This window comes from Panthera tigris, chromosome B2, assembly GCF_018350195.1.
Source record: "Panthera tigris isolate Pti1 chromosome B2, P.tigris_Pti1_mat1.1, whole genome shotgun sequence".
Classification (NCBI taxonomy): domain Eukaryota; kingdom Metazoa; phylum Chordata; class Mammalia; order Carnivora; family Felidae; genus Panthera; species Panthera tigris.
In genome coordinates, this window is record NC_056664.1 from 25,738,671 (window position 1) to 25,764,200 (window position 25,530).

Here is a 25,530-nt window from a genome sequence, read left to right on the forward strand (position 1 = left end):
GCATGAACAGACTACTGGATTCTTTTATAAGCCATTTAAAATTCTATGTATTCCTTTAAAAATTAAAATTGATTTTCAAAAAGATACACTGATTTCTCACTAAGCTTTCCAAACTCTCACCTCTGGGAATTTTTCTTTCACAGTATTTACCTACCAAAGTGTGATGGTAACCGATGTTGGTAGCTAGGATCCCAGGTGGCAAAGACATGAAAGAATTGAAGAGTACTTTGAAATAGTTTTATTGGCTCATAAGACCTTTGCATATAAAAAAAATACCCAAAACACTATGCAGTATTAAATCACAATTACATTTTTTTTTTACCAATTCAAACTACCCTGAATATACATCTTTTAAAGGAAAAAAATCCTACAGAACTGAATTCTGAAATGACATTATGACTTAAATACTATGACAAAATAGATAATTCCTTATAACATTAATTCATTGCACAAAGCTGCCAGATATTTTCATAAGCATAACCATTGCACAGAGTGCAAATGAACACAATTTCAATGTTACACATTTAGTTGAAATACATGTGCCTCCACCTAAGAACTCTGACATTTCTGGCACAAAATGTTGGTCTCTCTGAACTTCCACCAGGCAACCAACTTCACAATCCAGTTACTCTTTCTCTCCCTAAAAAACAGACACATCCTTCTGCCATCAAAGCCTACAAGAGTCAGCATCGCCTCTGCTTAAAGAAATCGACTCCTCTCAATTCTTCTGGCAGGTACTCTTGATCCACAGGCTCACTGTACATGGGGTTGTACTTGTAGCCCTTGCCGTAGCCCAAATCCTTCATCAGCCTGGTGGGCGCGTTCCTCAGGTGCAGCGGGACGGGGGGCAGAGGCCCCTGGTGGTTTCGCAGGCAGGCTTTGACGTTGTTGTACGCGCTGTACACCTCAATGGACTTTGGGGCTCTGGCAAAATAGACTACACACTGGGCCAGAAGCACCTACGGCAAGAAGGGAACATTTATAATGAAGGTGCCAGAAAGTTTGTCTTGTGGAATATTTTATGACCTCTCTGGTTAACTCTGAAAAGATTCCCACCATGCTTTCATTACCCCCTTTTCTGCCTACAGCCCAGATAACCACCTGTGATGGGAAGAAGAAATTCCTACAGGAGGCGCGAGGTGAACTAGACCAATGATATCCTTTTTTTTGTTAAACAGAACTTTTTACTAAATGATTTTTTTGTTGTTAAAACCCCAACGTAGAAAACAGATAAATATGAAGCTGCTCTGTTTGTGGGTGAACTTACAGAAACTTCCTGTTCAGCTGTTTCAACACTTCTGCCCCCAGGAAAGCCTGAGCACCTCCTCCGAAACCAGGACTACTAAAAAGTTTCTGCTGTTGACACCTAAGGTCTCCTCTCTCTCTAGTGTCTAAGCTTCTAAAATGAGAGTTAAAAAGCCAAGCAGCTTCCTCAGTGGGCTCACACATTAAAGGTGATGGTAGAATGGATGTTCAAATCCACAAAGGGACACAGCACAAGAGAAAGGAACTGATTTACAAAGAACTGGCTGATGACTTTACCTCACATTCGGGCATGCCTATAAAATGACAGCCTTGGTAGGCAGCAACTGCTTGTGTTAACGCAGATGGGTCTGCCAGACCTGTCACACACACAGAAAGACAGAGGAAAGTTTAAGTCACAGTGCACACTCCCACCCAGGCCAGTCAGCGAGCTGCTGCGACTAGAGACCACCACTGCCTGTGGACTTTGTTGACCAAAAAATCCCATTTAGCAAAATGGACAGACTTTTCTCTGATCTCATTAGCTTATTCAAGAAATATTTACTGAGTGGTAAAGTGTTTCCTCATGGATAAAAACTACATCTAGTAGGAAAAGGGCGTATATACAACAAACATGAGGAGCAAAGGCCATGCAGACACAGTCACAAGGACACACACATGAAAACCAAAACATCTACTAACATCAAAGAAAAGTAAAGCTTTTCTAATCTTTTTCTTTAGTGTCTAGAACCTTCCATTTCTGTTTCAGGAGGTGTCCACTGAAAACCTGAACACGTGACTGCAAAGCATTTAAAATATTTCATTTCAATACTCATGTTAGGAAAATCACTACTGAAGAGGAAACAGTGATGACTTTAGGAACATAGATACTCAAAAGTACACACTCAATGCCAAGAAATAAACCCGTGAGTTCACACTTGTCTTATCTTCTCCTTACCTGTCCACATCATACCAAGAAATTCTTAGGCCAAAAAGCAGCAGCATTCCTGCCCCCAACACCATGCAACCCCATCCTTTGTGAACACCAGGGTCTGGGTCCTTCCCAGAACACTCACCTATGTCCTCACTGGCAAACCTCACAAGCCTCCTTGCCACATACAGCGGATCCTCTCCTCCTTCAAGCATGCGTGCGAGCCAGTAGAGGGAGGCACTCTGGTCTGAGCCCCTCATTGATTTATGAAGTGCAGAGATGCAGTTGTAATGCTCTTCTCCTAGACACCACAAAAAGTACTTGCTCAACTGTGGGCCAGAAGTGGGAACACACAAAGCTCACAGGAGGGTCATCTGAGCCATAGGTTTGCTTCACTGGGTTGATTTTAAGGAAGCCTGGATAAGGGACCCAGGAAAGCCTGGGGAGAGTGAGATCTGACAGCCATCCTCAAGCTGCTTGGCGGGAGGGTGCAATGCCATGGGCATGGAGCAGACCCATGCAGTTCCCGTACGGCCCGTGGGGCTGTCTGGTAACCTGGTCCACTCAGAGAAGGAGGCTGCCTTAGAACCTGTGCTGTCCATGCGGCGAGGGAGTACAGACCAGGCGAGGAGAGGTGGTTCTCCGGGGCCCCACTGGACTGCCACAGCCAAGCGAGGAAGGAGAGGGATTCTGATGTTCCATTTCTACCATGTGCCCCCCTGTCATTTTGAGGAAAACTGACCCTGGGTCTGGTTGTAGCCATTAGGATGGAGAGTCAAGTGGCAAGGACAGCTGTTACAGTCCTTTTGTCCCTCAGTGTCCTTTTCAGCTGCCTTTCTGGTATCTGAAGGCTGTGGTCATTTAAATCTGGTTTGGGACACCCATGTGGTAGGATCCCAGAAGGGCAGACACATGGAATGACAGCTCTCACCGGGAAAGCACTGTAGTCCCTTGCCCTCACCACTTGGTCTCCTCCCACTTTTCACCCAGGATTCACATGTAAACAAATCAGTGAAATGTGGTTTTAAAAAACATATTTAAGAAGAGAAAATTTTATCTAAATATTTGTATTTGCACACATTTCACGATTTTCTGACCATCATCTCTTTCTTATGTTCGAGGAGAGGGCAGCCTCTTCTTGAGAGAGAGCTGGGGGGTTATTCTTATTAGTATTAGCCCTTCCAAGCAAGCACCAATGTGGACAGTGAGATCATGACCTGCTCTGCATAGCATTTGAGCCCGGGGAACAAGTCCCAGCATCTGACCATGCTGGTAAGACAATACTTGGCCTTTATGGCTTTCATGGGACAAGATGCTGGCCTGTCAAGGAGGAAAGACCCAAGAGGCTAACTGCAGGGACCTGAGCACCTCCTGTTCAGGAAGAAGGCAGATAAATGGTTTCAGCTCAGCCACCAGATTTCTGTGGACAAGCAGAGTTGCCCTCTAGCTCACGGCTTCCTCAGCTAAGTCACAATGTCACGGAGACTGGCTGTGAGAATGTTCTGGGTGAACTCCACAAGGTTCTGGCACACCCCTCATTCATAGACCTGACCGTTTCATGGATATACGGGAGATGAAAGAAGCCACTTCTGCTTCACTTTCTGTCAAATGTAAATGAGAACACGGCAATGAATCTCCCTGACACAAACATTACTCACTTTCTCATGCCTTTACTGCAGGTCAACGCTGAAAGGTAAATACGGTTAAGAGCATGAGCTCTAAAGTCAGGCAGCCTGGGTTTGAGTGCCATACTTACTAGCCATGACCACGGGCAAGTTACTGATCCTCTCTACACCTCAGGCTTCTCAGTTGTAATGTGGGGATTAGAAGATTACGTGGTTCATAGGATTGAGTCTTAATGTATGCCTGGTATGCAGTAAGCACTCCAGAAACATGTAAGCATTAGATACCGCTCTAGGCTAGCTTTCATTTTTGCTTTTATCATATACCACTTTTTAACCTAAAATTTCAAGTTATTTATGTAGAATCCTGACCTTAATGCAAGGCAGAGAATTTGTTCTCATTTGGAAATTTCTTTACTCTGATGCAGAAATATCTGAGCTAGTTACTGGATCCTACATGTGAGTAGCTATACACTAGATGACATTAAAAGAAATAATTAAAATCGTGGGGGTGGGGATTTTTGTCTCACCAGAGTTATAAAAAGGCCCAAGAGTATAAGCTAGCAGGTTTCCAGGGCAATGCTTCGATCATCCCTATTTATGGAACACAGCTTGGAAGAGAACAATTCTCTAGGATATGAACTGTATGAGCGTCTACAGATCCATGGTTGTGCTGTTACGCTACAGTGGAGTATGCTGGAGGTGGGGGGAGGGGAGGGATGGTCACATTAAGGATTGACTTGTAGAATGTGTGGTTTCTCAAGGCCCGACCCCAGGCAGCCTCCTACTGTCCCCAGTCCTTCCTGGGGCAGCACAAGAGCCACAGAGAAAGTGGTCCCCATTGTGCATGGCTCCCCTGAATGGAATATGAGCCCTAAGAAGTAGAAACCCTATGACATGTCTGACATCCACTGTGTGTGTATGGGTGTGAGTGTACTCACGTGAGTGTGTGTTACTGTGTGAGTGTACTCTAGTGGGAAACTGGTGACCTCAGGGTGGGGCTGGAGTGGGGAAGGACACAGTCCTAGGAACCAGTCTGGCACCTGGAGTTAAGAATGAGTTTTACCGCTTGTTTTGTGAACTAAGGCAAGCTTTGTTATCTGTAAAATGGGGGCTATAATAACTACCTCCTATGGTAATTGTGAGAATTAAAAAAAAAAGACAATATGTACAAGATACTTAAATATTCAATGCTAGTTAATGTTATGTTAAATGGTAGCTTTTTGGTTTTTAAATGACAGTCTGATAAAATGTGAAAAAATAGTTCCAATCCATCCAGTCAAAATGAAGAATCTCCTTTAGGACATGTACAAGCAGGGAGAGAACTCCTGTTGTTGGAACACCAACAATGGAGAGTCCAGTACGTGGGAATATTTTTGCCTCTTAAAATTTAAACTTTTGTTCGTGTCCCCAATTCTTGTATTTGGTCAAAAGTAAAGCAAAGCTCCAAGACTAGAATGCTTTACCTTTCAGGTTTTCTAAGCATTCATATGACATTCAGGAGCACAGATAGCTGGCCACCTGGGATCTCTGAGCTCTGCTAGGAGAGGTCCTGCCAAGAGGCACGTTCACATCAGAAAGTAGGGTTATTTGTTAAATGCCTCTAAGGAGTCCTTACTAATATGTCCATAGTGCTTATTAGCACCCCCCATCCCCACCCCCAATCACTTGAGGCACACTAAGGCTGAAGAGCTTCTGTCATTTCCCCAAAGTCACACAGTTTTCTGTTCAACTCAACAGGAGGCAGTGCCTGGAACCAAAAGTCATTTAAGCTCTTCCACCTCCCTTCTCTAACCAGTAAGAAGTATTCTCCATCATCAAAAAGCATTTGGAAATATTGTAGACAAGGTACTACTGCCTACATGATATCTGGAATGTTCAATTCTCAGCTTCTTTTTCTGGCATAGCTTTTAAAGGTATGGAAATTATTCCAGTTATTACAATATGATTCTATCCAGAATCACACAAATACACAAGCCCCAGAGTCCAGCCTAATCTACCGTATGCTATCTTCACCATCCATCTCTTTTACCAAAAGATATGACTGTGCTGTGCTTATGACATTTAATATTTTTTTCAAATCTGGTAACTGTAAATGCAGTGCTATAAAAACAGAAAAGTGTACACAGCAAAATTAGTATTTTAAAAAAGCTATTAAACTAAAAGCATCACATCAAGATCCATTTAACTTCATTTTTAGTTGAGACTCTAGAAATTAACCATTTTAATTCTCATTAAACTAATAGAAATAAGTCACTTATTGCAAAAGTCCTCTTGTTATTTACTGCCATTATAAATGATCACAAAAATTACTATCAACTGTGAATGTAGGGGCTTTCAAAAATACTTGGTATTCTAAAAGGCACTATACCAGAGAGTAATGGAAAAATACCAACCTACCTTATAAGGAAAGTTTGAAGCCTGCAATTTCAAACATGAAAGCTCTCAATTCTTATCAGGACAGCTTCTGTTCTGTGCCTCTCACAAGAAAGGTCAGGAAGCTAGGTCTTTGAAATCAGGCTCTGAGTTGGAGGTTTAATTCAATTACCAATATGGAGATCCAACTGAGAATCAAGTTCATGTTTTGAACTCAGCTGAAAGTCAGAAGCCTGGGATGTGAGTATATGGACACAACTTATTTCATTAAAGTTTCCCTCTTTTCACATTTCGGTTACTTACCTGCTCGGTCATATAAAATATGAGATTGCTGGAGGCCTTCCTTCACATCATTTTCAGTGATCAGAACTCTACTAGGAGAATAGGTTTGCCCACTCTTCTTACAAAACATCTTCCTAGAGCTTAACCTGGCCAGCACTGCCAGCTGCAGTCCATTCAATCCAGCTCGGGCGTCCCCATCGCTAAGATAAGCCAGAGTGTCTACTGCTTTATCCTCTATGAACACGGACGGCCTGCAACACAAGCATGGTTAGTTACTACCACTTTCATGTTCTGCACTTATTCTGTAGTACTTCTTACAGAACTGCTGTGTCTTAGCAAGGTCACTAAAAAGCTACCTTAGATTCAAGGCTTCTGCCCTCTCTCCCTAACTCATGTTGTCAACAATGTTAAGCATTACCTAGACGGAGAACTGACCTTGAGTCACGATTATTTTACTGTGTAAGCACACACATATAAGCCATGTATGATGGAGACATGGAAAGATATGTGGTCTCTCTGGTTCTATCCTACAGAAAAGTGAAAAACACAGGAACACTAGGACTTCACTATAGTGTACAGAAAACATACTTCAAACACAGTCCCCAACCTGACAAGACAGGTGTGCTCAGATCACTTTCCAAACAGGGCAGGGCCAGCATCAAATCATGCAGTTCAATTCCCTCATTTTACAAACACATCAGGTTCCCAGCTACTTTGGACAAAGGCACTAGAAGCAGGCCTCTGGGATTTTGGCCTGGGGCGTGCTTCCAAGAGGTTAGGTATTAATTACATAAAGCCTACACAGAGTAGCAGAGAGGTCACTAGCCTGGGCATCTAACAGAAGACTCTGACAGAACTTGGCTGTAAGACCTTAGGTCAGGCACCTACCATCACATTTCTAAATGTGGACCTGCATACAGGTCTAATTAGGATTTATTGTCAAGTCTAATTCAGTAAACTTTTCTATTTCTAGTTAGACAAAATATCTCACATATTTAGTTACCTAGAAGGGTCCTAATTCTTGGATAGCTGTTAGCTGCACATTTGCAAAACAAAAAATAATTTTTCAAAGTTACAGCTCCCCCATGTCACTGCCAACTTTCAGCTGAAAATGTCTCTAGTAATTAATAAGCTGATTAGGACTGTCCAAATCAGCTACTTGGAAAACCATGCACAGGCACCTACTGGGCTGGGTCAAGGAGGGATGGTGGGGAGGGGGGTTCAGTCCATGAAAGGGGACCCAGCTTGTCTATGAAGGCCCATGCATAATTCCTTATCATACACCCATCACCTACTACTTCACTTTGGTGAATAGCTTGAATAACACCAAGTTGCATTTCATTCACTAAAAGATGTTTCTAACATCTTAAAGACTGCCTCATCTCATCCCATCTTTATCAAAGCCAAGACTTCCACTTTCTCATCTCTCACCACACATAAGGCACCTGTTTTGTTTTAGCTTGATAATGAAATGACTCTCTCATCAGACTCCTGACAGCTAGCTGCCTGGGCCCCAGAGTCATGGTTACAGTTTAGAAATCCAACCTCCTCCCTTCCTGACCAGACAGATACTCAAAAAATACACGAGGCCCACATCACTGGCACTCTGTAAAGCCAAGGAAGCATTTCTCAAACATACACTGTTTAGCAGATTCTAGATGATCTGGAAGAAGACGACAGACAACACATACTAAAGAAAATGTGTTAGGAGGGACTAACAATCAGAGTGAGTGTGGTAGCATCCGATGTACCCTAAAGGGAAGGGCACTCCTGGGGCCTGGTTACAGCACATTGTCTTTGTGTGTGCGCACACATGTGTGCATATTGGGGGGAGGGGGTAGAGGCAACAAAATTGCCTGAACATCTAATTTCAGCCTCAGAACTAACAAAAGCAAAGCCTTCTACCTCTTTGGAAAGCTTCCTAGCAACAAAGAGCCCACAAGATCATTTACAGGAAGGAAAAAGAATAAAGCAGGAGCCCTAATCAATCCTAACTGACTGAACCATCAGTCCAATGGAGTTGGGCCATTTGTTGATCCCATTTGTCATTTATCTCCACTAAATGTTGAGGCCTCAAGGACAGGAATTATGTTTTATTCTTTTCTTACATCCCTAGTGCTTGATGGAGAATAGACATTCAATATCTGCACAATGAATGGACTAATTTCAATTTCTTCCCACAATCTCAAAGTGAGATGTTTATTTTTTAAAAATTGTAACATATGAAAAAACATTAAAACAACAACAAAACCCTTTTCTGCGCCACCTAGAGATAATAGCTACTAGGTATTATGCTGAATTTCCTTTATGATCCATCTACCCATGCAACCATCAACTTTATATCTAAATTTTAAAACAAAACTGAGATCATACTATAGTTTGCATCTTTAACAATTATATAATATTTTGAAAAACAAGCTATTCAGAACTCTGAGTATTTTTTTTTTTTTTACAAAATGTACAGTACATAAAACTTGAAAAAGAGAGAGAGAAAGGAATGAAAGTTATCTACTGCTGTACTACCTTAATATTAGTATTTTGGTACATATCCTCTTGCTATGAATTTGCCCACTACATATATTTAGTGGCATGAAGTGCTTTGGGGACAGAAAAAAGATGGGTGTCCTTATATACCCCAGCATTGACTATCCTGCCCCATTTCCATTGGTCCTCATACAGTCAGCAAGCAGGCCTTATTAATTATGAAAGAAGCCAACTAGCAAACTGCTCCATAGATATATAAACAGCATAATGTAAATGGGCCTTTAAATGGGTATTTTATGTGGTTAGAAAATAGGAGCCTTCCTTTAATTTTTAAACTCTTAATTAAAGTCCGAGTTATTCTATTGGTATCCTTTTAAATCACATTTGGCATCACAGGGAGTGAGAGAGCTACTACAGTAAAACCAGAGTTGAGAGCTTTCACCCAGGCTCCCACTGCTCCATTCTTTCTCCCCCTTGGTATGTTCCACATTCCAAATTTCACCCCTGTCCAAAATGATGAGTATTTTTAAACACAAATGAATCTGTCAGCAACTCTGTTCAAGTAATAAAAGGTGACTGCTGAAGGCACTCACAATGGTCACACAAGCAAATTACCTAATGGAAATTTGCTATTAAGAACACTGTACAGATGTTCAAAAAGTTCTATCTATCCTCCAATATATCTTGAACCCCAATTTACACTACCTTGGTTCTGAAGAGTAATAAAATGTGTTAAAATATCTTGTGATCTTAGAAGAGGGAACACATGAGAGTGCTCATGCCAAGAACAATGAAATAAGGAATATTTATATTGAGATTTGCAAAACTCCTTAGCAGATAGTAACTATTGTACAAATTATCTTGAAAGAGTGCTCCTAGTCCAAAGATGTTATTTTAAAATTTAAGCATAAACCTATAAAATGTTTTCCATTTGGAAGTAACTTTCCAAGTTAGAACGGAATTAAATAAGGCAAAATCTACTTTGGGGATAGAGTGTCTGAACTTTCACATTATCCTCCTAAGAAACAGATAATAAATTACATTGTAAAACACTGTTCCATAATTTAAAAAATGGTTAAAATAAGTGCATTGGAAAAGAGATTTCCAGTTTACAGATGTAGAAATAAAAGACTTAGCCTCATTTCTCTAAATGAAGAAAAATACTTTGGTCTTAGCAGGAATGGGAAGCAAGCTGCAAAGAAAACTTCCTCCTTTCCTTTTTTCTCCAAGGGCCTGAATCTTTCTGTACACTGTTTTTCTGGTGGTTGATACTGAGATTTGGAGAATTCTTTTTAGATGGTGGGATGTTTAAGTTGGAGGAGGAGTGAAATAAGTGAAAATGTACCTGTTACTTCATGGCAGAACAAAAAAAAATATGTATGGCTCAGTTAAACTCTCTCCCTAAGTTATAAAACAATACTCTGTGAATCTTTCACTAAAGAAAAGGGAACATTCCATGGTCAGGGTAACAATTGCCTAACAGTGGTCCTCAAGCAGGGATGTCCATCAGATTACAGAGAACTATCCTAAAATACAGATGTATGTATCTAACCACAGATTTAGTGATTCTAAAATCTCCAGGGACAGACCCCCCCCCCCCCCCCCCCCCCCCCCCCCCCCCCCCCCCCCCCCCCCCGTCCCTGGGGCACAGGAACAGCTGATCCTTCAACAATGTGGGGGTTAGGGGGAAATGACCCCCAACACAAAAAACATTTGCATAAAACTTTGCACTCTCCCAAAACATAACTACCTATAGTTTACTGTTGACAGAAGCCTTACCAATAACAAAAAGTCAATTAACACATATTTTATGTCATCCGTATTACATACTGTATTCTTACAATAAAGCTAGAGAAAGATTATTTAGAAAATCCATTTACAGTACTCTACTGTAAGAAATCTGTGTATAAGTGGACCCATGTAGTTCCAACTCATGTTGTTCAGGGGTCAATTATATTTTCAAAATGTATTCCTGATAAATGTGGTGTATAGATCTGGTTAAAAGGCACTACTGCTGGGGTGCCTGGGTGGCTCAGTCGGGTAAACATCCGACTTTGGTTCAGGTCGTAATGTCATGGCTCATGAGTTCAAGCCCCACGTCAGGGTCTGTGCTGACAGCTCAGCCTGTGCTCTCTTCCTCTCAAAAATAAACAAACAAGAAAAAATTAAAAAAAAAAAAAGGGCACTACTGCTAAGTTATAGATGAGAATCTTTTTTTCCTAATCCTTTACAAATTAAAAGTGTTGTTCTCATACAAAGGAACACAGAGAAAGATTAGAATGTTAATACTCACCAGTAGCATTAAAAAAATTGTTTTTAATGTTTATTCTTGAGAGAGAGCACGAGCAGAGGAGGGGCAGAAAGAGAGAAAGAGAGAGAGAGAGAGAGAGAGAGAGAGAGAGAGAGAGAATCTGAAGCAGGCTCCAGGCTCTGAGCTGTCAGCACAGAGACCGATGCGGGGCTCGAACTCACGAACCAAGAGATCATACCTGAGCCGAAGTCAAACGCTTAACTGACTGAGTCACCCAGGTGTCCCTCACCAGTAGCATTTTAACCTGGTACTAAGTGAAAGTAACTCGCTTCACTTGCTCCTAGATCCCTTCTAAACTGAGTACAGGCACATCACCCTTACAGTGCTTCTGATTGCACTTCACAGACTCCACACTTTTTTTTTTTTTTTTTTTTTTAACATTTATGTATTTTTGAGACAGAGAGAGACAGAGCATGAACGGGGGAGGGGCAGAGAGAGAGGGAGACACAGAATCGGAAGCAGGCTCCAGGCTCCGAGCCATCAGCCCAGAGCCCGACGCAGGGCTGGAACTCACGGACCGCGAGATCGTGACCTGAGCTGAAGTCGGACGCTTAACCGACTGAGCCACCCAGGAGCCCCACGCTTTTTTTTTTTTTAAACAAATTGGAAGGTCTGTGGCCAGCCTACATGGAGTAAATCTATTGGTGTCATTTTCCAATAGCAATTGCTCACTTCATGTCTCTAGGTCAGATTTTGATAATCCTTGCAATATTTCAAACTATTTCATTATTATTTGTTATCTGTAAGTTTAGTGATCTCTGATGTTACTACTCTATAATTGTTTTGGGGTGCCACAAACCACACCCACATAAGACAGAGAATTTATTGGCTGATAAATATTTGAATTCTGACTGCTCCACCTACCGGCCATTCCTGTATCTCTCGTCCTCAGGATGCCCTATTCCCTGAGACACAACAATACTGAAATCAGGTCAATTAATAACCCTATAGTAGCCTCTCAGTGTTCAGCTGAAAGGAAGAGTTGCATGTCTCTCACTTTAAAAACCAGAAATGATTGAGCTTAGTGAGGAAGGCATGTTGAAAGCCAAGACAGGCCAAAAGCTAGGCCTCTTACCCTAAAGAGTTAGCCAAATTATCAACTCAAAGGAGAAGTTCTTGAAGGAAATTAACAGAGCCAGACCCTCTCTTCAGTTCTGTGACAGCTAAGAGCGGTAAGGAAGTTGCAGGAGAAAAGTCTGAAGCTAGTGGAGGTTGATTCATGAGGTTTAAGGCAAGAAGCCATCTTCATTAAGTTCAGGGTGAAGTAACAAGTGCTGATGTAAAAACTGTAGCAAGTTATCCAAAAGATCTAACTAATGAAGGTGGCTGCACTAAATAACAGATTTTCAATGTAGACAAAACAGTCTTCTATTAGAAGATGCCATCTAGGGACTTTCATAGCTAGAGAGGAGAAGCCAAAGCCTGCCTTCAAAGCCTAAAAGGACAGTATGACTCTCCTGGTTGGGGCTAATGCTGCTGCTGACTTGAAGTTGAAGCCAATGTTCATTTATTATTCTGAAAATCCTAGGCCCTTAAGAATTATACTAAATCTAGTCTGCTTGTGCTTTATACACGGAACAACAAAGCCTAGATGACAGCACATCTACTGACAACATGGCTTACTGAATATTTTAAGCTCACTGTGGAGACATACTGCTCAGAAAAAATGGGTTCCTTTCAAAATATTCTTGCTCGTTGACACTGTACCTAGTCATCCTAAAGCTCTGATGGAGATGTACAAGGAGAAGAATGTTGTTTTCATGCCCATTAACACGACACCCACTCTGTGACTAATGGATCAAGGAGTCATTTCAACTTCTTAAGTCTTATTATTTAGAAAATATTTTGTAAGGCTAGAACTGCCATAGTGATTCGTCCGATGGATCAGGCAAAGTCAACTGAAACCTTGCTGGAAAGGATTCACCATTCCACATGTCCTTAAGAACATTTGTGATTCATGGGAAGAGGTCAAAATATCAACATGAGCAGGAGTTTGGAAAAAGCTGATTCCAGTTCTCACAGATGACTTTGAGGGGTTCAGGACTACAGAGGGGGAAGGAATTGCAGATGGGGTGGAAACAGCCAGAGAACTAGAAGTAGAACCTGAAGATGTGACTGAATTGCTGCCATCTGATGACAAAACTTGAATGGTTGAGGAACTGCTTCCTACAGATGAGCAAAGAAAATAGTTTCCTGAGATGGCATCTACTCCTGCTGATGATGCTGTGAAGACTGTTGAAATGACAAAGATTTAGAATATTAGATAATTTTGTTGGTAAAGCAGTGACAAGTTTGAGAGGATGGACTCCAATTTCAGAAGTTCTACTGTGGGTAAGATGGTATCAAACACATCACAAGCTACAGAGAAACTGTGAAAGCAAGAGTCAATTGATGCAAATGAAACAAACTTCATTGTTGTTTTATTTTACTAAATTGCCACAGTAACCCCACCTTAAGCAACCACCACCCTCATCAGTTATCAGCCATCAACATCAAGGAAAACCTTCCACCAGCAAAAAGATTAAGACTTGCTGAAAGTTCAAATGATGTACAGCATTTTTCAGCAGTAAAGTTATTTTTAAATTAAGGTAGGTATGTTGTTTTTTTAGACATAATGCTGTTACACATTTAACTCACTCTAGTGTAGTATACACGTAACTTTTGTACTCAATGGAGAGCCAAAAATTCATCTCACTAGCTTAACTGCAGTGCTTTGGAACCAAACTCAAATTATGTCTTAAAGGATGACTGTAGTTAGAAACATGCCTTCAGAAGCTGGCTCCATTGCATTCAAGCAATGTGCCTCAGTTTCCTCATCTAATAAAAGGAGATAACAATACCGACATCAGAGAGAATTAAATAAGACATAAAATCTTAGGGCAGTGCCTAACATCATGAACACTCAATAAACATTAGCCATTTTTCTTGTAAGAATCATTTTAACTAGTCTAGTCAGTAGCATTCTCTCTAGAATTGCAAATCTTCAAGGCAGAGTCAACTCTGCTGCTTCCAGGATAACAAGACTAAAAATAAGACAAAACAAAACTACTTTCTCCAAAAAGAGAGAACCTAAACTTCACAGACATAAATCCCCTTTGTGTTTAATCCCATGGAGGCACACATCTTTCCTTATTACACTATAGCTTATACCTGGTAGGGAATAGTGAGGTGAATAGTGGCCTCCAAAGCTGTGCCTAAATCCTAATCTCTGAACCTGTGAATTTAACTATATTAAGGATTTCAAGATGAGATCATCCTGGATTTAGTATGGGCCCTAAATCACAAATGTCCTCACAGGAGACAATAAGAGAGAAGGCAGAGGGACAAAGACTGCCATGTGAAGATGGAGGCAGATACTGGATTGATCCTGCCACAAGCCAAGGAATGCCAGGAACCACCAGAAGCTAGAAGGAAAGACTATCCTAGAGCCTTCAGAGGGAATGTGGCCTGCCAACAGCTGGATTTCAGAGTCTTTATAACTGTGAGAGAATAAAACAATAAAAATATTGTTGTAGGCCACCCAGTTTGTGGTACAGGTTTTCCCCCCACCCAAAAGGTTTCACCCTTGAAACCTTTCACAAGGCAAAATGGCATTGAAGAGGCAATTACCATTAATTTATAATGAAAATTTTTTAGTGTTCTCAAACCCCAAAAGTGACCTCTCTTAGGCTTTTCTGGTATCTTAGGACACATCTTACCAACAGATGTACAAAACGGACTGAGATAAAGCACATGCTCACAGACATAATCCAAAACTATAGTGGCAGGATGCCGAGATGCGGAGTGTAGCTGCCGGGGAAGGGGCCTGGTGGTGCCACTCTCCCTGCTAGGTGGGCATTGTCTCTATGATTCACTGTAAAACAAGTGTTGAATGCTGTTTTTGCTTTTTGCCTTTTTTTGGGGTAAGAGTGAAAATCCTCTTCAAATTTCTTCCATTAATGACAATAGGTATTAATGTAGGTCTTTTGTGAATGTGAAGTGGTGTAATGTGAACTTTCAAAAGGCAGGGGATATCCAAAATTTGTGATGGCAGGAACAGGAAACAGATACAAGGTCTGTTAACTGATTGATGTTTCTGGTTGCCATTATTTTTGTTGTAATTTTTATAATGTATGCTAATGTACCTTTCTTTCTTTGTATCAAATTATTTTTAAGGAGAGTTATTAAAATCCACTCTAACTAAACCTGTAACTCCTGATTGGTACTTCCTATTCTAGTGTTCCACTACCTTTCTTTCCATTCAGTGTTAGAAAAGGTTATTTTTGAAAGGCAGGTAATAATATTAATAATAATATTAATAAAAACAAACCAAATGATCCTACAGCTGTTTTGTCTCGGTCCTCCTCTTTGTGATCAGAGAAAAGCCCCAGTCTGAGTTAAGCCACAGCACCCTCACATCAGAAGGACAGAGCCATGTTAACTCTTCCAACCAACTGTTGGAACTCTGCCTAGTTAGTGACAAGGCAATCATGGCTCCTCACTTCTCTCTCTTCATATCCAGAAATGAATGCATGTTATCTGGCCCACAAACAACGGCTTCTTTAGGGGGTTTTTGGATATGTGTGTGTCCTATTATGTGGAATCTATAATCCTTCAAAGCTGCAAGTTCTTGGAGTGACTAACCACTAGTTCACTTCCTCATTTCCAGCATTACAAGCTCAATGGATAATAGACCATGGATTTTTTTTTTCTCCTGGTCTCCAAAATTAACCCAGTGCACAGATAACGTGCTTCGCTGTTTGTACCATGTGACCAAAATGCTTAGCAAAATACATGAACACTACTGATTACCCATACAAACCAAAAGAGTCATGGTACAGATAATTCAACATAACTTACCAACTTATCTCTATCTTTCTCTTCACAATCAACTCACAATTGAACAGAGTACTATTTTGCAGATGTTTCACTAAAGCTGTGAGGTGGTAAACATGGGAGAGTATAGGGAAGATGCCTTTCTTCCATCTCGTTGCCTGGAATGCAGGTATGGTGGCTAGAGCAACTTGGGGCATGAGGTTGAAGTCATGTGCTAAAGGTGGTAGAGCAGAAAGATAAGGGCCCAGGTCCCTGAGGATGCCATGAGGCTGACTAGCAACTGCATTTTTTACGCTTGTCTATCTTCAGACTCTTACATGAAAAGGAAAGTTCTATCTTGGTTATGCCAGTTAATTTGATTCTTTTCCCTGTTATATGCAACCCAACCTAACCCTAAGTGGTTCCATAATGTTGAGTACTCCCTCCTTGCTGAAGCATCCTTATGGTTTTTTTATCTTTCTGGACTTTGTCTCCTCTCACAAAATAAATGCTGGTAAGTCCTCAACTCACTGCCCTTATTTCCTCGCCCTCTTTAGCTCTCCTATTCAAACACATGGGATATACGATCCCTGAAATGCCGGTGGCTCCCAAATCTCTGGGCTCAAACATCTCTACTGCTCTCCTGACTTCTTTATCTAACTGCCTAGAAAACCTTTCCATCTGAATCATCCAGAGGCCCCACAAACTGAACAAGTCCTAAACTGAACTCCACATCTCCTTGTATCTTTCTTTTCAAGCATACAACTACTTGCCCAGTCACCAGGTATCAAAGTCATCTTGGACACTCCTTTTTCCTCCCTCCTCACACCCAAGCCTACAGACCTGATTTTGCAATTTTTCAGAGCAGATCCTGGCTTTGTTGTTCAAGTCACCTGCATTTGTCATTTGTCTTCGGCATCACTACAATAGCTTCCTAACTGGTCTTCCTGCTGCCTGGTGAGGGGTGGGGAAGATGGGACTTGACTCCATTCATCCCATCCTCTCCAATGCTATACTCCTCTTCCTAAAATACAGAGCTGAGCATGTCACTTACTCTCTCGCTCAAAAACTTTCTTTGGTTTCCCATAGCTCTCCACATCACTCACCTTACTTTTAGAGCACAAGTCTTTCATAATCTGGCTCTGCCTCCCTCTCTGGCTTCACTGACCATCACTTCCTCACATCCACTCTTCTACTCAGCCATAATGAATGGATCATACTACTTATTACCACCTTGCCTTTTACATGCTGTATCCCCTTGCCAAAATGAGCTTTCCATTTCATCTAGTTAAGTTCTGCTTACCCTCCGAACTTTAACTCAGCATCTCCCTCATCCAGCAGGTGAAATATTTGATTTCACATATTCTAGATGCCTCTTCTCTATCCCCCACTGCTCCTTGGTCATATTGCAATCATATGTCCCTGGGAAGCCAATTTACTCTTCTATTTCCTTATCACACACTAAGCTTTTTAAAGGCACAGGAATGTGCTTTTCAATACTCAGCCAAGGTCTAGCATATGCAGGGCCTTCAATTTATGTTAAATAAATAAACACAGAGGGAAAAGCTTAAAAAGAAGGCTTTATCTCACTCTAATGGGAATATGTCATGTACAAATGTATATACTACATAAGAATTCACAATTCCTCAAGAAAAATCAAGAATGGTGGTAAGCATCAGCTTGATTCATTTTCAGACCAGTACCTGCTCAGCTCATCTCATCTACAACCTGAAACAGTCTAGACTTCTCTGTAAACTAGGACACCAAAATATAAGACTACAAATGCACTCATGGCTTCCCAGAGAAAGTAATTACTTGGGGTTAAAAGTCTTTCCTATCCTTCCAGCTGGATTAGTGTAACCAAATTTAACTTACACCCACAAGAATGTATATATATTTGAAGCCAGTCAATAGACGTGAAAGTTTAATTTTACCTAAAATTGAAAGAAAATAAAATCCATTTTTAATTCTCCACAGCAATTAGGGTGGTCAGGTGCTTCTGTTAGGAAGTCACTTACAAGAGTTCTCTCTGTGGCCTATGCCATTTCCCAACTTAACTTTCTTGTCAGAATTGCTAACAAGTAGACCAATTATTCAAGTTTAATAAACTTTGATTTCACTGTTTGCTTAGACAATATTAAAGAAAAAGGTTCTTGATACCTGAGGAATGGAGCAATCAACCCTTATGCTACACACTCCAAAATCAAAATCAAACTACTTCTCTCATATTGAAAGTCAGAATTTACTCATTGAAAAAGCATTTATTAAACACATATACACTAGACACTGTGCTGGGAATCTGAATAAGAAGGACAAATTCTTATCTTCTTAGCCCTCACCAGGAAGGGGAGGGATGGGAATAACAAAATAAACAAGTGAATGAAAATAAGTAATAATTAGCATCAATTTCAAATGAGGGATAGTGGAAAAAGTAAACAACCTATTAGACATGGTAGGTTTTCTCTGACTGAAATTCAATTTTAGCAGATTAAGGATCATTGGCTCACTTTTGTATCAGGCTCCCAGTTTCAATAATAAGAGAAATCTTAATTCTTTCACTTGATCCTCTCAAATTTTAATGTGCATGCAAATGACTCAGAGATCCTGTTAAGATGTAAAAATCCTTTTTAAAATGAGCTCCATGGTTCTTCCACTGTCCTTCTCATTTCACCTAATTATGGCATGGCAATGATTGGAGAAAAAAGCCTGAGGGTATCTGAACAACAATTCCATGAAATCATGACCTGAATGAAATCAATAAAATTACCCTAAATTAATAAAAATGCAGGATACAAAGTTGTAGATATATTACGATAATCAGCACACAGAAAAAAAATACACAGAAATATGTTGCGATATTTCTCCCCCTTTCTTATCATGTTTATCACTTGGTTATATGTATTTTTATAGTGAAAATGTTGTTTAAAGGAAAGCTATACTAGATGTGAGTACATTAACTGATACCAGCAGGTTCCATATGTCTTTTTAGCCATAATTTTGATGGCTATGCCATCACAATTCCACCCTAAAATGATGTGACCTTTTGTGCCTGGGGGTCCTTGGCCATGTTTCAAGGCTTTCATGAGGCACAGCATAATTCCTCCTCCAAGAGACAGAGGCAAATGGGAGAGGCCAAACACACAGGGAGAGACTTTTGAAACCTAAACCCTGAATCTAAAACTATGTCTTGTACTTTAATCCTCACAGAAGAGTGGCTCCAGAACTTGGCCTCAGGGCAGGCACCAGCAGCTGTGGGGTCCAGAGCATGAAGAGGCAGGCATTAGTCTCTCATCAGACCAGATTATGTTCCACTGTGTTATTTCAGTTGACACATGAATAAATGACATCTGAAGAATATATCTGAGTATAAAGAAAACCTCTGACCCAAGTAATCTAATTGATTATACACCATATATACTCTATGTATTAATGAACTCATGTGGCACTCATGATACAGGAATAGATTGCCAAAAGGAAGAGAGAGCTTTTAATGTATTATTTTCAGTCAAAATTTCTTTACTTTCATAGAATTGAGTTTGACTTTTAAAGTGTGCAAAAATAATTCTAAAAAAATTTTAAAAATGTTTGATAACACATTAATTTTTATTTAGTATTTCTAAAAGAGAAGTGCAGGAAAAAAGAAATTGGAATCTGAATACAAATCTCGAAAGATCTGTAAGTCTATTTCATGAAAGAAAATAATTAATAAGCCTTCTCATAGTCTTCCAAGCCTTTTTAAAAAAAGTGTTAGAAAAAGAACAAAATCCTTAAGCACAAAGCAAATACCCAAAAACTAAAACAACAGGCAAAAAGATGTTAAAGCTTGAAAAATTAGATGCACCCTGTATAGGGCTATAAAATCCATCTTAAAAGAAGTGCTTGCAAAGATACACTTGTTGGTATAATTGACCACTTCCCTCTACTTCTGTTTTCATTACTAGATCAACATTTCTTCTTTGTCCCCACCCTCTCCTTACTGCCATCCAGCCGTTTCTGGCCCTCTGCCAGGGGAATCTCTGGGAGGTGTATGCCCCCAAGATACTGCCCACAGTCAACTTACTCTGAACTGCTATTGCTGCTGTGGCTCAGAGGGTCAGTAGGACGACTGGAGTCTAGGACGTGGATTCCCAGGGAGTTGATTGCTCGCATTAGAATAGTCACCATTGCCTCTACGGGAAGCTTCTCAAGAACAATAACCCGACAGCGACTTAGGAGAGCAGCATTGACCTGGAAGGAAGGGTTTTCCGTGGTTGCCCCAATCAGAGTGATCGTCCCACATTCCACGTGAGGAAGGAAAGTGTCCTAATCATGGGAGGAAAACAGAAGAAATTGATTCCAGTCAACAACCTGCAGAATCCTATGTAAGTTGGTTATTCTTTCCTTCTCCTAATTTTGAATTCTGGAACAGCTTTATATTCATTGGATATGGATGCACTGTTGGGAGAGTGCAACTCAGGCTTTTTAAGCTGAAAACACATCTTTTAGAATATGAATGTCTAAGCCTGGCCATTTGCTGGTACACTAATAGCCCAAAGTATTATTCTAATGTAGTTTCTAGGTAAATGATTTTTTTTACTTAGAAAAGTATCTTCTATCCTGCCAGATAGCTTAAATATAGCAGCTATTTATTTGTAGAAGTCTAATAAAACACAAAAACATTAGGATTTCTAAAACTTTCTTCCTTTGTGAGTACTCAATCATAATAGTTATTCTTCCTAACAAAGCTGGTAAATACATATTGGTGACTATATAAACACTGGATGTTGCCTTACAGGGAAGAAATACTAAGATGAGTCAATGGTCTAATGAAACCTAGAGCAATAACAACCTGTCAGAACTCTGAAGGGTCCACTTAAAAAGAGATTCAGATCAGGAACAAAAGCTTAGTAGGGTTTTGTAAAATATTTCTTTCTCTGATTAAAAAGCTGCAATAAATCAAAGAAAGAAGTATACTTGAAAAAAAAGTTAATGCTTATTTAGAAAGAATGCAAAAATGGCTTGGCTTTGTTTATAAAAATAAATTGTCCTTGTACTTTTATTTCAGAAAGCCATTTAAATAATAGTAATGATTAGATCTTGTAACATTTACCCTGCTGAGAACCTGAGGTCACAGAAAACACTCTTTAATTTTGAAAATGAAAAAGTAACACTGTGTAGGAGAGAAGTTTAAAAATGTTGAAATAATGATCTTACAATCAAGGTAAACTGCTTACTGTGACTCCTAATATTTAGATTCAAATCTGTAAAAATGATAAACTTGATCCCAAGCTGCTTTTCTGATATGTATAGCTCAGGGCCATACTAATACTTTCATTTATCATATAGAGAAAGCATTTTCTTGTCACCAAAAAAACCACAAAAAACCCAATAAGACGAAGTGGGGAAACAGGCTCAAAGGAGATGGACTGATAGTCTAAACCTCTCTATAGACAGAAAATTAACAATAACAACAGTCCTTATCATTTGCGTTTTTACGCTTTTCAAAGTGACCTCACATAGTTTATGTTCATAATGACCAAAACGTAGAAAGAAGTTAATATACCTGCTGAGATTTATTGAACCGATGAATCTCATCAATAAAAAGGATGGTTTTCCTTTTGAAAAAGCTCTTTTCATTTTGAGCTTGTTTTATGACATCTCGCACATCATTTGTCTTGGCATTTGTTGCAGACAATGTCACAAATCTTATGCTATGTTTCTTGCTGTTGTTGGCTATGATGTGAGCCAGAGTGGTCTAGAAAATATGACACACAGAGTTTGGAAAGCTGATCAGACACCCATGGGCACTAACACAAGCAGCATCAGCACTATTTACCAAGCAACTTGAACTCTTAAGAATGCTCAGCAGCAAAGATACAATCCAAAATACCATACCACAATTTTAAAAATTTAAAAAAATGTTAAAAATAAAACAGGAAAGTAGCTAAAACTTAGGCCAATCCTGACCTTTTCTCCTTTATACCTAACCCTGTTTGATTCCGTTTTTGGGGACTCTAAGATCTTTGGAATCCCCATAAAGGGTGGCTGTCTTGATTTAGCAGAGCCTGAGTGACAGCTGTGACCTCTTCCAGCCAAGAAAGCATTATTGCTGAAGGACTAGGTGTAGAAATGTGAGTCAGAACCACAGAATCAATCAATTCTACAACTGGAAACTTATCAGTGAAGCCTAGAAAAGGAGTGAGCCTTTGCACTGTAAGACCAATGACAATTCCCAAGCATTTAAGAGCACTGCAAGTTGCCACCTCTGAATGTCTACTTTGGAAGTAGATGAAACAATAGCACTCGGATCATGTTAGCAGTCATGAGAAAATGATGGCGAGATCAGTGACTGTCAACTTAACCAGGTGCCCCATAAATGTGCTTATGTGCATATGCTGTTATTAACATCATTATTATTGTTAGCAGTAAAGTATAATAGTAAGAATAGGGATAAAGAAAAACTATGTTTACAGAGAAGAACAAATTTGGTCCTGAATGAATGGAAAGGTGGCACTTTATTTTCTAAAATTTGTATGGTACCATTAGATACTGTGGCTGCTTCTTTATCAAACCCCAGCCTATAGACTCCCACATAAACCTAGGCTTGTGCCTGATCACCAATCACTACACTGAGCGGCCCATTACATCTCTTGCCTGGCATCTTCTATTAGTTTACCCTACTCATTTTCCTAGGGAGTTTTTCTTGCCATCTGGTTCACCGACAGCTGATTAGCCATGCTCATGATCTTATGCAGAGTTCATGAACAACTACTAATAATACTCCTGCTCAGTCTCCTAAATGGGGTAACTACTAAATCTACCACCATGGTAAAATATTATCTGGGATAGACCTGATTTATTCCTGGCCAAAGGGAAAGTATCAGTGTGAAGAAAACACAAAATGAGCAAGATGCATTCTAGGAACTGGAGCAAAGGAAGGTGTGATTAAGATGCAGATGAAGCTGGAAAGAAAAACTGGGGAAAAAATCATTAAAGCCCTTGTATACTAACTAAGGAGTCTGAGTCACAAAGCTAAGAGAGCCTCTTTACACTCTGATCCTGAATTTTGCCTTTCACTCACTGGTGCTCATCCTCCTCTCTCTTTCTGTGGATAGAAAAAAGTATTTAAACACCTTCTAGCCTTCTCTACCTTGCTTAACTCTGCCACTGTTTCTTAAGTATTCTTCTAATGACATGTCTTACAGACCCCAGTATCCTAACTGCCTTCCTCTGGACATGTGCTAGTTCCTAACAAGATGGACATCAAAATGCATTGATGTTTCTTCTCTAAAGTAGAAGGCATTATGAGGAGAGTTATGGAAATGCTAGGTCAAGACAATTTGCAAAAGGAAAAGAGTTTTCTATTAGTCTTGTTAAATAAATAGATTCTCAAAGATAAAAAAAAAAATCAGTTAAATTAAACCAACAGCTACAGGGAGGGGAAGGAAACACAACTGAAACAAACAAAAACAAATTTTGATTCCCCCCCCACCCCAAAGCTGAACCCATATACCTACAAATAAAATATACAAATGTTCTGCAATTTATAACACGTCGTTTCCTTGAGAACTGGGTCATTAATGGGAGGGTGGGGGCGCACGTTGGAACACAAAGATCAAATCTAAGAGTCCAAATATTTTTGTAAGCCTATGAATTCAGACATCTTCATTTTGAAAATGACCAGAAAACGTGTCTTACAAATCTGGTGGGGTGTGTCTTTTCTACACCCATCACTGATTCCACCTGTGGGCCAGGCACTGCCCGGCTCGGATGGTACCTGAGGCCCTGCACTCAGGCCTCAATCTCAATATCCAGGGTGGACGGGCGGATTCTTCGGGGACGGCCTCCGCCAGGGCTCTCTGACCGTTAGATGCACGCCCGACCCCGTAGAGATCAATACTCGGAACCCTTCAGTCAAGGCGGCACTCACCTTGCCGCAGCCGGGCGGTCCCCACAGGATAAGAGAGGGGATTTCGTTTGTCTCCAGGAGGGACCGGAGCAGGGTCTCCTGCCCCACGGCTCTGCTCTGCCCGATGTAGTCCTGCAGCGTGTCGGGACGCATCTTGTCGGCCAGCGGCTTGCCCTCCAGCATCTGCCGAATCTCCTCCGCCGCCAGCGACCGGGCGTGCGGGCGGCCCCCACCGCTGGCCCCGAAGGCAGCGGCGTCGGCGGCGTCGGCATCCCAGTGGCCCGGGTCGTCCTCGCCGTCCGCATCGGCGTCCCCGTCGCCATCGCCCACCGCCTCTTCCTCCTCCTGCGCCTCCGCCTCGTCCCAGCTCCGCGGAGATGCGCTGCCCGCCGCGGCGGCCGCTGCCGCCGGCCTCTTTCCCGAGCCCTTCCTCCCGGGACTGCTGGAGCGGGCCACCGGGAAGTCGGGGATGAGGCGGGCGCCGCTGGGCGTGGGCGGCGCGTCGTAGCTCTCCCGGCTCTCGGTCTCGCCTCCGTCGTCGCCCTCCTCGCCCTCGCCCTCGCTGCTCTCGGCCGCCGTCGGGGTGGCCGGCTGCTTCAGAGCCGAGCTCTCGGAGAGCCGCCGCCTCTTGGCGCTGGGCGGCGAGAGCCCCTTGGCCCGCTCCCCGGCGCGGTGTGGTCCGGCCGTGGGCTCCGCGTGCCCGGCGGGGTTGAGCAGCAGACAGCGGTCCAGGTGCGAGTTGATGTGCGCGGCGGGCATCATCTGCTGGCACACGGGACACTGCACCTGGTGCAGCTGCGACAGGAAGGGGTCGTCTTCCGGCCCGCTCACCTCCATGGTGGCCGCCGCCCTCGCCGGCTCCCGGCGCGGTCGCAGCAGCTCCTGCTCACGCCGAGGGCTTGAGATGCCCGCCGCTAGGCCCCGCGCCGCGCGACCCTCGCTCGGGGAGGTAGCAGAACGCGCGCGGGCCGAGGGAGGGCGCAGCTCATGCCTCACGTCCGGAGCTTCCCGCGTCGGCCCGCCCTCGGCCGGCCGCCGGCGGTGTCTCGCGCGGCGCGTCGGGAAGAGTAGTCCGCAGCCGTTTACCTCAGCAGCCGCTGGAAACGTCTCGCGCGGCGCGTCGGGAAGTGTAGTCCGCGGCAGTTCGACCAAGCCGCCGCTGGCATCGTATTGCCGCAGCCTTTCGGGAAGTGTAGTACACAGTACCCCGCCCTGACCGCTGAGCGTCCACTTCCGGCCGGCCGCGAGAGCCACCTTTGTGAGGGGCCGTGAGGGTGGCGGGTTGCGCGTGCGCAGAAGTGCGCGGTGGCGATAACGGCGTCCCTCCGCGCCCTTCGAGGCCGGTGACACCGGAAAGGAGTCGGTGAAAACGCGCCGAGATTGCTCTTGGGAAAGCGGCTTTTCACACCCAGCGGGCGTGTGGGGCCGGCCGGACGGGGAGAGGAGGCCCCTCAGGTTGTTGGTAATTAAAGGGAAATTGGGAAATACCAAACCGCTCCAGAAGAAAACTGGACAAAGGACCGGAACAAAAGAAAACAATGCAACAACTACACGTATGAAAAAAAAAATGTTTACCTCAGAGAAATGCAAATAAGGAGAA

The 25,530-nt window shown here is 42.0% G+C and overlaps 1 protein-coding gene across 2 annotated transcripts; it reads right to left on the reverse strand.

Moving 5' to 3' along the window:
* Nucleotides 1–249: 249 nt before the first annotated feature.
* On the reverse strand, nt 250–25,154 carry WRNIP1 (WRN helicase interacting protein 1). Of its 2 annotated transcripts, XM_007073193.3 has the most exons (7): nt 23,952–25,151; nt 21,585–21,776; nt 20,103–20,344; nt 6,475–6,704; nt 2,319–2,474; nt 1,543–1,622; nt 250–959 (listed from the first exon to the last, which is right to left on the reverse strand). In XM_007073193.3, exons 1-7 carry the CDS (start codon nt 24,765–24,767, stop codon nt 684–686), a joined length of 1,992 nt encoding a protein of 663 aa, XP_007073255.3. In that variant the 5' UTR covers nt 24,768–25,151; the 3' UTR covers nt 250–683. The 2 variants fall into 2 exon arrangements, with proteins under 2 accessions (XP_007073255.3, XP_042841798.1); XM_042985864.1 differs by lacking the exon at nt 1,543–1,622 and having other exon boundaries at nt 741–959; nt 23,952–25,154.
* Nucleotides 25,155–25,530: the final 376 nt, after the last annotated feature.